General features: G+C 48.3%; 2 protein-coding genes across 3 annotated transcripts; one reads left to right on the top strand and one right to left on the bottom strand.

The window, feature by feature from the left end:
* Nucleotides 1-784: 784 nt before the first annotated feature.
* On the bottom strand, nt 785-8,855 carry LOC104939095 (integral membrane protein 2B). Of its 2 annotated transcripts, none has more exons than XM_027290962.1 (8): nt 8,764-8,855; nt 6,995-7,247; nt 3,436-3,591; nt 2,294-2,365; nt 1,841-1,984; nt 1,642-1,752; nt 1,400-1,550; nt 785-1,321 (listed from the first exon to the last, which is right to left on the bottom strand). In XM_027290962.1, the coding sequence occupies exons 1-8, from the start codon at nt 8,838-8,840 to the stop codon at nt 1,233-1,235; spliced, it is 1,053 nt and encodes a 350-aa protein (XP_027146763.1). In that variant the 5' UTR covers nt 8,841-8,855; the 3' UTR covers nt 785-1,232. The 2 variants fall into 2 exon arrangements, with proteins under 2 accessions (XP_027146763.1, XP_027146764.1); XM_027290963.1 differs by having other exon boundaries at nt 3,460-3,591.
* On the top strand, nt 8,777-11,234 carry med4 (mediator complex subunit 4). Its single transcript, XM_027290964.1, has 7 exons — nt 8,777-8,912; nt 9,129-9,195; nt 9,477-9,647; nt 10,437-10,494; nt 10,570-10,656; nt 10,796-10,927; nt 11,023-11,234. Exons 1-7 carry the CDS (start codon nt 8,839-8,841, stop codon nt 11,193-11,195), a joined length of 762 nt encoding a protein of 253 aa, XP_027146765.1. The 5' UTR covers nt 8,777-8,838; the 3' UTR covers nt 11,196-11,234.
* Nucleotides 11,235-13,916: the final 2,682 nt, after the last annotated feature.

Here is a 13,916-nt window from a genome sequence, read left to right as displayed (position 1 = left end):
TCCGTGACGTCCCCGCAGACTGTCTAAAACCTGGACGTAGTCTCTGAGACCACAGACTGTCTAAAACCTGGACGTAATCTCTGAGACGTCCCCGCAGACTGTCTAAAACCTGGACGTAGTCTCTGTGACGTCCCCGCAGACTGTGAGTATAAAGTACTGTCACTGGTCTCCAAAATACTTCAACTGTTTGCAGTAGAAATACTTCAGTATGTCACAGTAACGTTGTTTCTGTTGTGATTTGTTATGTTGTTTATGTTGATTTTTTTTTATTAATGAGATCAATTTAAAGTCGTTAGTCTAAAGTAATCTGTAACCTGAAGTAATCTGTAACCTGAAGTAATCTGTAACCTGACGGGTTTCACCGCACCACTAACCATCTGGCCCGTTTCCCATGATGCCTCTGTGCTGTGCGAGCTCCCTCTGATTAACGAAGGACAAATTTCCACTGCGATCGAATGACACGCGGCCGAGCGGACAGCTGATCCGGGGTCAGTCCTCTGAGGTCACCACCGTGTACAAATACTTCAAACACTGAGTACTGATGAGAGGCAGAGGAAGACGTTTACTTCAGTACCAACTAACAAAGTACAAATACTGCAGTACAAAGTATCAGTGGATCAAACTTTACTGCAGGAACTGAGTACTTCTACTGTGTGGTAAGAGTACTTCTACTGTGTGGTAAGAGTACTTCAGATACTATAGTACTAAACGAAGTGGATACTTGATGTCTGCAGCAGAGTGAAGCTCAGTGTGTGGTGGTGTGATTGGACAGAGACAGCGTTGATCATTTTTCGGTTGTTTATTGAGTTGTTCATCTTATAGATTATATACACGAGTTAGTACAACAGGAAGAGTTCTCCAAAACAAAGCGACACGTTCAGAAACAGACAGAACTGAAGAACCTGAAGGAGTACAGCAGACTAATACAAAAACACAAAGTCTCATCGTAAAAAAGTCGCCTTTTTTCTTGAAATCTTGAAATAAAAAGACTAACTTCCCTTGTCTATCAAAATAAAAGCTCAGGTTATACTTGCAGTCACGTTTGATTAAAATAATTTACCATCTTATATCGGCTAATCGCTGCTGGAAAGATCCCCGAACAGAAAAGTGGAAAAGCTTTTTTTAATTCACATTTCACTCGTCTCACTCACTCAAACTACCTGAAGGACAGAAAACAGACAGGTGAGGGTCAAACGCAGGTGTCACTGCACGCCGCGACGCCACGACGCCGCTTAAGACTCGCAGATCAGAGTCTGGACCACAGACTTGCTCTCAAAGTGAAGGATCTTGCGGCAGTTGAGAGCCTCGCGCTTCTGCATACCTGTGAGAACGACGACAGACAGTTAACACTCTGCAGGTAAACCTGTTCACACCTGCAGTTAACACTTCCTGTCCTCACCCAGGATCCGGTCTCGGCGCTGCAGCTTGTAGGTGTCCTTGCCACGGCACAGGTTGTAGATGAAGTAGCCGAGCTGGTCCACGTGCTCCAGGCGCTCCGTCACGATCATCTCCTCGTGGACCAGGTAGGACTGAGGCAGGTAGGTGCCGGCCTGGACGGAGGAGGGACAAACGTTAGCTCAGGTGAACATACTCTTATTGCTACTGCAGCCTGTCGTCATGACGATGGACGTCGTCCGTCACCTTGACGTTGACGAGCAGCTCCAGGAAGTCTCGTGGCGGCATGACGATGGAGGTGTTGAGCGGGATGACGTAGCACTTGTTGAGGCTCAGGTCCAGGTAGGCGGTCAGACTCTGAGGAAGGAACAAGTTTTATTGTGAAAAACCAACAGTCTGATCCAAACAGGAAGATGAGAGGCCGGGGGGCGGAGCTTCGCCTCACCCTCTGGAAGTCGTGGACGATGTCTGCCGGGTCGCCGTCATCGAAGTCGGGCACGGGAACGCTGATGAGCTCCACCTGCTCCCGCTCCAGAACCCGGATCCTCTCCTCCACCTGACGCACGTGGTTAGGCAGCTGCACCTCCACCTGAAAAGCAGCCGAGTCAACCAACGGGTCAACCAACCAGTCAACCAACGGTCAACCAACCAGTCAACCAACGGTCAACCAACGGTCAACCAACCAGTCAACCAACGGTCAACCAACGGTCAACCAACCAGTCAACCAACCAGTCAACCAACGGTCAACCAACGGTCAACCAACCAGTCAACCAACGGTCAACCAACCGGTCATCCGACCAGTCAACCAACCGGTCAACCAACGGTCAACCAACCGGTCATCCGACCAGTCAACCAACCAGTCATCCAGTCAGTCAGTAGGAAGTGATGTAAGTGGTACCTCGTCTTCCTCTGCGATCATGTAGTCCTCCTCGCGGTACCTCACCCCGCACCAGTAGACTCGATCCTCCTGCTGAGAGGACACACAGGAAGTCTTCTTTGGTCACATGATATTAATGAAACTTTTCAAAATAAAACACTTCAACAAGAGGAGGAACCTTCCAAAATAAAACTATTTCCTGTGCTCATGTAGACGCACTCCAACATTCACCGGAACACGTTAAACCTGCTCTGACCTTTATTTTGAAAATCCAGGCCTGCCTATTCCAGTTCTTCAAAATAAAATGTTTCCTGTCCTGAATCAGGGAGGTCAGATATCTGTCTGTCTGTCTGTCAGATATCTGTCTGTCTGTCTGCCTGTCTGTCTGTCAGATACCTGTCTGTCTGTCTGTCTGTCTGTCTGTCAGATACCCACCTGTCTGTTAGATACATGCCTGTCTGTTAGATACCTGCCTGTCTGTCTGTCTGTTAGATACCTGCCTGTCTGTCAGATACCTGTCTGTCAGATACCTGTCTGTCTGATACCTGTCTGTCTGTCTGTCTGTCTGTCAGATACCCGCCTGTCTGTCAGATACCTGTCTGTCTGATACCTGTCTGTCTGTTAGATACCTGTCTGTCTGTTAGATACCTGTCTGTCTGTCTGTCTGTCTGTCTGTCTGTCTGTCTGTCTGTTAGATACCTGTCTGTCTGTCTGTCTGTTAGATACCTGCCTGTCTGTCTGTTAGATACCTGTCTGTCTGTCTGTCTGTTAGATACCTGTCTGTCTGTCTGTCTGTCTGTCTGTTAGATACCTGCCTGTCTGATACCCGTCTGTCAGTCAGGGGGCGTGGCCTGTCCTCACAGGTGCTTTTATTGGCTCGTATTTGAGCTCGGAGGTTTCTCATTGGCCAACTCCTCCTGTGACACGTTAACCCTTTGAACCAGACTCGGACCCAGAACCAGGACCAGCTGCTGGTCTCCTGAACAGACTGAACCATGTGACACGGATACAGGAAGTGACCCCTCAGTGCGGAGCCTGATGACATCACAGTGATCATATTGTAAACACGGCTCTGACTGCTGAGCGCCGACTCCGGATCAGAACCACAGCAGAACCTGAACTAACCCGACCCGCCTGCTTCCTCCTCGGGTCGGTCCATTTACCTCAGCAAGCTGCGGCCGGCTCACCTCCAGGATGTAGTATCGGTACAGATAGGCTCCTCCCACCACGGCGCCCGACACCATGAGCACGATCCCGAAGAAAAGACACCAGCACCAGGCCCAGGACTGAGGACGGACCGGGACCGCCGCCTCGGCATCCTGAGGGGGACAGGACGACGCTGTTAAGACTGAGACTAAAGACTGAGGCTGAGACTAAAGACTAAGACTGAGACTAAAGACTGAGGCTGAGACTAAAGACTAAGAATGAGACTAAAGACCAAAGACTGAGACTAAGACAGACTGAGACTAAGACAGACTGAGACTAATTATTTCTGCCTCGTTTGGGGTCGACAGCTGAACAGCGACAACAGTGAAGGGGCGGAGCCTGTAAACACAGGTGAACCCTCTGAGGGCGACTCGTCGTGAATAATGGAGAGCGAGCTCAAAGAAACATACAGTGATGTCTCATTTGCATCTCATTTGCATAATTATAACATCTCTGTGGTGCGTTCAAGTACAAAATGATGAGTCAGCAGTTTGTTATTATTATTATATAATATTTAAATCAAACTGGTCAATGGATTCGTTATTAATGAAGGTGTGTGTGTGTGTGTGTGTGTGTGTGTGTGTGTGTGTGTGCTGAGGCCTGTCGGGTCTCGTCCTGAACATTCTGGTGAAACAGGAAAGACGGAGACGAGTCTCAGCAAGTCTCAGGGACGAGCTCACGTCTCTTATTTGTGCCTCATTAATATTCAGACGAGGTCTTCAGTGTCGGGCTGGTATCAGTGTCGAGGACGGAGGTTTTGTTCCAGTTCGTTGGCGGGTCCACGTGAAACTCCACCCTCTGCTCAGAGAACCACACAGGCCCGGTTCAGTTCAGTAACAGACCCAGAACGTTCTGTGGACGCTGTGACTGAAGACAGGCAGCCGGCTCAGTAAAAATGGAACGTGTCCACGGTACCTTTTGGACTGGACCCGGGTCAGAACTCAGCTCCTATAAAACCATAATCGAGTTCAGAACCGCTAGCCTCAGCACGAGAACGACCAACAGTGAACTCAACGAGGCTCCACAGCCAAACACCTGAAGGTCATGTGACTTTAATGAGCTCTGCCCACACAGCACTGTACCAGCTCTCACCTGAACGCTCACCTGAACGCTCACCTGCAGCCTGAACGCTCACCTGCAGCCTGAACGCTCACCTGAACGCTAGCCTGAACGCTCACCTGAACGCTCACCTGCAGCCTGAACGCTCACCTGCAGCCTGAACGCTCACCTGCAGCCTGAATGCTCACCTGAACGCTCACCTGCAGCCTGAACGCTCACCTGAACGCTCACCTGCAGCCTGAACGCTCACCTGCAGCCTGAACGCTCACCTGCAGCCTGAACCCTGACTCTCCTGAACCCTGACTCTCCTGAACCCTGACTCTCCTGAACGCTGACTCTCCTGAACCCTGATCTCTCCTGAGGCGCTGACTCTCCTGAACCCTTGACTCTCCTGAACCCCTGACTCTCCTGAACACGCCGACTCTCCTGAACGCCGACTTCTCTGACCCTGACTCTCCTGAACGCTGACGTCTCCTGAACGCTGACTCTCCTGGAACCCTGACTCTCCTGATCCTGACTCTCCTGGAACCTGACTCTCCTGAACGCGCACGCTCCTGAACCGACTCGCCCTGAACCTGGACTCTCCTGAACGCTGACTCTCCTGACCGCTGACGCTCTCCTGAACCCGACTCTCCTGAACCCTGACATCATCCTGAACCCTGACTCTCCTGACGCGACTCCCGAACGCTGCTCTCCCTGAACCCTGACACCTGACTTGCCTGAACACCTGACTCTCTGAACGCTGAACTCTCCCTGAACGCTGACTCTCTGAAACCTGACTCCGTCCTGAACCCGACTCTCCTGAACCCGACTCTGCCTGAACGTGACTCTTCCTGAAACGCTGATCCCTGACCCTGAACCCTGACTCTCTGAACGCATACTCTCCTGAACCCCTGCTCTCCTGACGCGTGACGTCTCCTGAACGCTGCTCTCCTGAACCTGACCTCCGAACCCTGCACTCTCCTGAACGCTGACTCGCCTGAACCCTGAACGCCGGACTCTCCTGAACCCCTGATCTCCTGACCTTGACTCTCCTGAACCCTGACTTGCTGACTCTCCTGAGCGCTGACTCTCCTGAACCCTGACTCTCCTGAACCCTGACTCTCCTGAACGCCGACTCTCCTGAACCCTGAACCCTGACTCTCCTGAGCGCTGACTCTCCTGAACCCTGACTCTCCTGAACGCTGACTCTCCTGAACGCTGACTCTCCTGAACCCTGACTCTCCTGAGCGCTGACTCTCCTGAGCGCTGACTCTCCTGAACCCTGACTCTCCTGAACTCTGACTCTCCTGAACCTGACTCTCCTGAACCCTGACTCTCCTGAACCCTGACTCTCTTGAACGCCGACTCTCCTGAACCCTGACTCTCCTGAGCGCTGACTCTCCTGAACCCTGACTCTCCTGAACGCTGACTCTCCTGAGCGCTGACTCTCCTGAACGCTGACTCTCCTGAACGCTGACTCTCCTGAACGCTGACTCTCCTGAACGCTGACTCTCCTGAACGGTCCCCCTCTGTTTGGAGACGTCTCAACATGAAACATTTAAAGTCAGACAGAAAGTCAAACGTCGGTTTGTCCCTGAACGCAGCAGGAAATTCCCTCCAAACAGAAAGTGTGCTGCGTTCAAAGACGTTTCAACCCCAAAGGAAATCTCTCCCGTCGTCCAGATAAGACTCAGCCTTCACCTCCTCCTCCACCTCCTTCACCTCCTCCTCAGTCTACAGCCACAACAAACAGAATCGCAGAAGTGACAGCAGAGTTAAACTCGGGTCCTCCTCGGCTCGGCTGAAACAATCGAAACAGAAAGACGCAGAGCAGCTGCTCGTTCTTTCACAACAGGCGCCGCGCCTCCACCTTCACCTCCACCCACTTCCCCTTTCGAGCCCTTTCCTGGAGCGAACACTGAACGCCTCATCGACACTTTCACTGAAAACTCAAAGTCTGACCCAGGTCGTCACGACGACGCAGGAGACACACCTGGAAACAAAGTTTGACTTCCTGTTTGTGTTGACACAAGTTACAAAGAGAAAAAACAAAAACAATAAAAACAAACAAATAAAAGTTTCAGTCTGTGATGCGTTCAGGTGCTTTCGTTTTTTAGAACACTGAACAAAGTGACTTCCTGGATTTTCTCTGTCGACATTTAAAAAGTTTAAAGTCTGAAACTCTTTTTATTTTTATTTATTTTTATTTATTTTTGTTTTTGTTGTAAAAAGTTTCAAAGTGAATAAAAGTCAAAATGTTCAGACGCGACTTTAATGAGGAAGTGACGCATGAATTATTATTAATTATTATTAATTATTAATGTTTCAGAGACTTGGATCAAATATCACGTCGTTACATTCAGAACTAACCGACTTTAACCGACTTTAACCGACTTTAACCGACTTTAACCGACTTTCACCGACTCAGACAAACTGCGTCCTCTCGAGCTAGCAGCTAGCCGTTAGCTGTCTTACTGTGTCCTCGTCGTGAAGGAGACTCTCCGCGTCCTTCTTCGCGTCCTTCTGCCCCAGCGCGGAGTTAAAAGACACTTTGACCATCCTGGACGACCGTGACAGGCTCAGGGCGGGAAAAAAACTGCGGAAAACGAGCGTCAAACTGCGGCGGAGACAAGAGGAAAGCTCCGGATGAAGCGACTTCTTCTCCGGCCGAGCTGTTGTGATCTGAGGGTCAAGCCACTTCCGGACTGGCGTCAAAATAAAAGCATGACTGCAGAAACATGGAAACATTTCCTGAACGACGTTATAAAACCGTTATAAAACCATTATAAAACCATTATAAAACCATTATAAAACACATTAAACCCATTTTAAAACACTTTAAAACCATTATAAAACCATTATAAAACACTTTAAAACCATTTAAAACAGTTTTAAAACACTTTAAAACAATTTTAAAACACATTAAAACAATTTTAAAACACTTTAAAACCATTATAAAACCATTTTAAAACCATTATAAAACCATTATGAAACCATTTTAAAACCATTATAAAACCACTTAAAACCATTATAAAACCATTTTAAAACCATTTTAAAACACTTTAAAACCATTATAAAATAATTATAAAACACTTTAAAACCATTTAAAACAGTTTTAAAACACTTTAAAACTATTATAAAACCATTTAAAAACCATTATAAAACCATTATGAAACCATTTTAAAACCATTCTAAAACCACTATAAAACCACTTAAAACCATTTTAAAACCATTATAAAACCATTTAAAACACTTTAAAACCATTTAAAACCATTATAAAACCATTTTAAAATCATTATAAAACCATTTTAAACCATTTTAAAACACTTTAAAACCATTATAAAACCATTTAAAACCATTATAAAACCATTTTAAAACCATTTTAAAATCATTCTCTCTCTCTCTCTCTCTCTCTCTCTCTCTCTCTGTGTCTCTCTCTCTGTGTCTGTCTCTCTCTCTGTGTCTGTCTGTCTGTCTGTCTCTCTCTCAAATTCAAATTTGCTTTATTTGCATGAATGTCACAGACAATGATTCTAAAGCATAACATACAAACATAAATAGAATAAAGCTTACAAAAATAAAATAAGGAAAGAATCGTGTGTGTGTGTGTTTGTGTGTGTGTGTGCATATTTCTGTGTGTGTGTGTGTGTGTGTGTGTGCATGTTTCTGTGTGTGTGTGTGTGTGTGTGTGTGTGTACATGTTCCTGTGTGTGCGTGTTTGTGTGTAAAATAATAAACAATCAAATAATAAGTGATAATGAAAATATAGATAGTATTAATAAAGCACATGTAAACAGATGAACAGTCCTCAAACATTTCTGAATGTGTGACATGCAGTGATGTCATCTGCTCCCAGACGGATGAAGTGATTTTTTCTTTAAATGTGGGAAATAATTCTTCTGTAATTCTTTGGGGCAGTTTGTGAGAGAGAGAGTTTCTGTCTGTCCTGCTGTCACAGTGGAAACTAGTCCTTTCTGTTCTTCTACACATTCTCTTTGTGGAGACCAGTTTCAAGGTTAATGCTCACTGAGCCTGTGTTTGTGAGGGTTTGTCCTTTTTTTAATTATTAACAATAATGATAATTATCATTATCGTTAATAATGATAATTATCATTATCGTTAATAATGATAATTATCATTATCGTTAATAATGATAATTATCATAATGATAATTATCATTATTAACAATAATGATAATTATCATTATTATTATGTAAACAGGTGGTGTCTCTGTGCTGCAGTACCTCCGCCTCACCGCACGGCGGCAGTAAGACAGAACCTCAAAGAAGAAGAAGGCAGCGTCACTTCCGGTCACAGTCATGGCGACGGCGGCGGAGAAGTCCACGAAGGAGCGTCTGCTGCGCGCGCTGGACGACCTGGAGGTGCTGTCCAGGTACGAGCCGGGGACAGGGACAGCCTGTCTCGCGCTGAGCTGACAGACAGACAGACAGACAGACAGACAGACAGACAGGCAGCCTGTCTGTCTGTCTGTCTGTCTGTCTGTCTGTCTGTCTGTCTGTCTGTTAGCTTAGCACGGAGCTAACTGCTACGTTAGCATTAGCTCGTGTTAGCTGCTCTGAGTCTGGTTCCGGTTCCGGTTCTGTTTCAGGGAGCTGATCGAGATGTTGGCGCTGTCCAGAGGACAGAAGCTCCCACAGCCCGGAGAGGACACACAGGTAACCTGTCTGTCTCTCTCTGTCCTCCTCTGACCTGTCTCTGTGTCCTCTGACCTGTCTCTGTCCTCCTCTGACCTGTCTGTCTCTGTGTCCTCTGACCTGTCTCTGTGTCCTCCTCTGACCTGTCTGTCTCTGTCCTCCTCTGACCTGTCTGTCTCTGTGTCCTCTGACCTGTCTCTGTGTCCTCCTCTGACCTGTCTCTGTCCTCCTCTGACCTGTCTGTCTCTGTCCTCCTCTGACCCGTCTCTGTCCTCCTCTGTCCTGTCTGTCCCTGTCCTCAGGTGCTGGAGCTGCTGGTGCAGAGGGACAGGGAGTTCCAGGAGCTGATGGAGGAGGCGCAGCAGCAGGGGAAGGTCCACCAGGAGATGCAGCTGCTGGAGAAGGAGGTGGACAAGAGGGACAGCGACATCCAACAACTGCAGAAACAACTGAAGGAGGCGGAGCACATCCTGGTGGGTGGAGCCTGAGACTGAGACTGAGACTGACTGAGACTGACTGAGACTGAGACTGAGACTGACTGAGACTGACTGAGACTGACTGAGACTGAGACTGAGAGTGACTGACTGAGACTGACTGAGACTGAGACTGAGACTGACTGAGACTGACTGAGACTGACTGAGACTGAGACTGAGACTGACTGAGACTGACTGAGACTGAGACTGAGACTGACTGAGACTGAGACTGACTGAGACTGAGACTGACTGACTGAGACTGACTGACTGAGACTGAGACTGACTGACTGAGACTGAGACTGAGACTGACTGACTGAGACTGACTGAGACTGAGACTGAGACTGACTGACTGAGACTGACTGAGCCTGAGACTGACTGACTGAGACTGACTGAGACTGAGACTGACTGAGACTGAGACTGACTGAGACTGACTGAGACTGACTGACTGAGACTGAGATCGAGACCAATTCAAAGCAGACCGGTCATTCTGCATGTTTATGTTAAGACTGATGTTGATAAATCCACCTGTCTGTCTGGATGCAATTGTAGTCTTAACAGTCTTTGTCAGTCTTAACAGTCTTTGTCAGTCTTAACAATCTTTGTCAGTCTTAGTCTTAGTCAGCCTTAACCAGTCTTAGTCAGCCTTAACCAGTCTTAGTCAGTCTTAACCAGTCTTAGTCAGTCTTAACCAGTCTTAGTCAGTCTTTGTCAGAGACTGCAGCAGAGATCTGAGGACACTTCAGGCGTCGTCTGTAAATTCTAGCGTCGTCACGTGTCTCATGTTTTCAGGCCACGGCTGTTTACCAGGCCAAGGAGAAGCTCAAGTCCATCGACAAGGCCCGGAAAGGTGAGACACACACACACACACACACACACACCTGTCTGTCTGCCTGTCTCACCTCCTGTCCTGTCGTCCTCACAGGGAGTATCTCTTCAGAGGAGATCATAAAGTACGCTCACAGGATCAGCGCCAGTAACGCCGTGTGTGCTCCGCTGAACTGGGTCCCAGGTAAGAGCCTCAGGTGGACTGTGCCGGTGCTGCCGGTGCGTGCGTGTGTGTGTGTGTGCGTGCGTGTGTGTGTGTGTGCGTGCGTGCGTGCTGGTCCTCGTCTGTCCTGGTTCTGAGCTGACCCACGTGTCCTCCTCAGGTGATCCACGCAGACCGTACCCCACCGACCTGGAGATGCGCAGCGGGATGCTGGGTCACATGGCCAACCTGCCGACCAACGGCGTGAACGGACACCTGCCAGGCGACGCACTGGCTGCTGGGAGGTTACCAGGTGAGTCCGTCTGGTTTGTGATGTCACTTCCTGTCGTGGATCTCCTGCTGGCGGCAGAATAACCGTCTCCTCTCCTCTGCTCTCTGATTGGTCAGACGTGCTGACGCCTCACTACCCCTGGCAGTCGTCAGACGTCTCCGTGGGGATGCTGCCTCCTCACCACGGCAACGACTTCGGCCTGGAGCCGCCCGGCCACAACAAGGAGAACGAGGACGACGTGGAGGCCATGTCGACCGACACGTCGAGCAGCAGCAGCGACTCCGACTGAGAGAGAGAGAGAGAGAGTGTGTGTGTGTGTGAGAGAGAGTGTGAGAGAGTGTGTGTGTGTGTGTGTGTGTAGTTTAAAGTCAGTCTGTAGTTTAAAGTCAGTCAGTGTTGGTGTCTGTAAATGCTCTGTACATACTCGGCTGTGTAAATAAAGACTTTTTGAATAAAACCTGATTTTTGTGTCAGTTTGTTTTTAATAAACTCTTTGATCATCCAGCCAATCATCAGTGAGTCTGATCAGAATCAGGCTGACTGACATGCAGCCGTCACGACGTTCAGGCTGAAGATCCTGGATGATGATTGGCTCTGCAGGCCGACGGCGTCCGCTGAAGGAAGTCACTGAGACAAAACACGGGGGGCGGAGCCACGAACCTGGAGTCTGCCAACACAAATTAATAACAAGACATGAAACGTTAAGACTCATTTATCAGAGTCTCAGAGACTATGTCCAGGTTTTAGACAGTCTGCAGGGACGTCACGGAGACTACGTCCAGGTTTTAGACAGTCTGCGGGTCATGGCTCATCGTCATGGTTACCTGACTGGAGGAGGGTCAGCAGGGGGTTCTTGGGCCGGGGGCGTGGTGGTTTACAGGGGAAGCCCTGGGTGACTCCGCCCATCAGACAGGTGGAGGTGTGGGGAAGCTGAGGAGTGGGCGGAGCTGCTCGGGGGACAGGCGTGTCAGCGTCCTGCCTGCTGGATCCTCTCGTACCTCCGTCAGCCTGATCCACGATCAGTGCGCCACCTGCTCAGGTGACACAGTTGGTCAGTTCTGGTTCTGACTCATCAGATTCTCACAGGTGACTGATCAGGTGAGTTTACCTGAAGCTCTGCGCGCAGGAAGACTTTTTGTGGGAGGCAGAGGCCTCCGAAGAAGACGGTGAGACATGATGACGTCTGTGATGACGTTAAAAACTTTATTATTATTATTGGTCTTTTATTTTGTAATTCATCATGCTTTCCAAAATAAAAGCGTACAGCTGAACGTGCAGATTTAAAACATCAACACTAACAACAGCTCGTTGTGACGTCATTTAGCGCCATCACTCATCCACACGGCACGAGCTCATTTGTAATCAGTCAGTGTTAATGACGATCAAGTGATTTCAAAATAAAAGTATTAAAATCACCTCACTGCGGAGATCAAGCCCTCTTCGGCTTCCGGTCAGGAAGAGCCATAGCAACGGTCATAGCAACCGTCAACTACTCTTCACGTGTGTGTGTGTGTGTGTGTGTGTGTCTTGTTCAGCTCGTGACGGACATGAATCTAACCAATCAGCTCACTCTGATTCTTCCCTCTAACTGCATGCCAGCTTCTGATTGGCTCAAAGCTCAGGTGCGTCCTCTGCACGGTGCACCGGAGCCAGGTGAACGGTGGAGTCCAAACAGGACGTTTCCCGCTCAACCTGTAACAGGTAGGTAAGAAGAATTAAAGGGACACACAGGTACACTACCGGGCCAAAAGTATGTGGACACCCTGTTTACATCCTGATGGCGTCAAGCACAGACTGTCCATGACCACGCCCACCTGTCAATCAAACTATCTACTAAATGAAAAACAAAGATTGTCCATCTCACTTCGTTTATTTCCCAGCCATGCTACCTCATCTTTAATAATACCTGCCCATACCAGTACCCCACCTCCACCGTGCTGTGGTCTGAGTCGAAGTGTCCGTTACTGATCCAACCACCGGCCCGTCCATCTGGACCATCAAGTCACTCTCATCTCATCAGTCCACAAAACCTTTGGAAAATCTGTCTTCAGGTATTTCTTGGCCCATTCTTGACGTTTCAACTTATCAACTTATTCAGAGTTGTTGAACCCGTTCAGAGGTGTTGAACCCGTTCAGAGTTGTTGAACCCGTTCAGAGTTGTTGAACCCGTTCAGAGGTGTTGAACCCGTTCAGAGGTGTTGAACTCGTTCAGAGTTGTTGAACCCGTTCAGAGTTGTTGAACCCGTTCAGAGTTGTTGAACCCGTTCAGAGTTGTTGAACCCTGTTCAGAGTTATTGAACCCTGTTCAGAGGTGTTGAACCCGTTCAGAGTTGAACTCGTTCAGAGTTGTTGAACCCTGTTCAGAGGTGTTGAACTCGTTCAGAGTTGTTGAACCCGTTCAGAGTTGAACTCGTTCAGAGTTGTTGAACTCGTTCAGAGGTGTTGAACTCGTTCAGAGGTGTTGAACCCGTTCAGAGTTGTTGAACTCGTTCAGAGTTGTTGAACCCTGTTCAGAGTTGTTGAACCCTGTTCAGAGGTGTTGAACCCGTTCAGAGTTGTTGAACCCGTTCAGAGTTGTTGAACCCGTTCAGAGTTGTTGAACCTGTTCAGAGTTGTTAATCACCTCGTGCTTCTTGACACTGCAGTTGTGGAATATGGCAGCACTGGAGGATAATGGGTTCCTGGTAGCTTCATGTTTGTAGGTTAATTAGTGTCTTTTCTTCTCGGCACGTTTCTTGCGACCCTGTTGACTATTTGCAACCAAACATTTGATGGTTCTGTGATCGCGCCGCAATATCTTAGATATGTCAAGAGTGCTGCATCCCTCTGAAAGACTTTTTACAGTTTTTGACTTTTCAGAGTCAGTTAAATCTGAATCTGCCTGATAATTAGCACACAGTGTAGAGACCAAAACTGTCCCAGGCTGTAAACATGTTTATTTCTGCTGTGAAGTTGGACATTTGGACATGGGGACTTATGGAGACTGACCTTTACTTTGGAAGCCTCAAGT

This window comes from Larimichthys crocea, chromosome XVIII, assembly GCF_000972845.2.
Source record: "Larimichthys crocea isolate SSNF chromosome XVIII, L_crocea_2.0, whole genome shotgun sequence".
NCBI lineage: Eukaryota > Metazoa > Chordata > Actinopteri > Sciaenidae > Larimichthys > Larimichthys crocea.
This window is presented reverse-complemented; position numbering and strand designations above follow the sequence as displayed.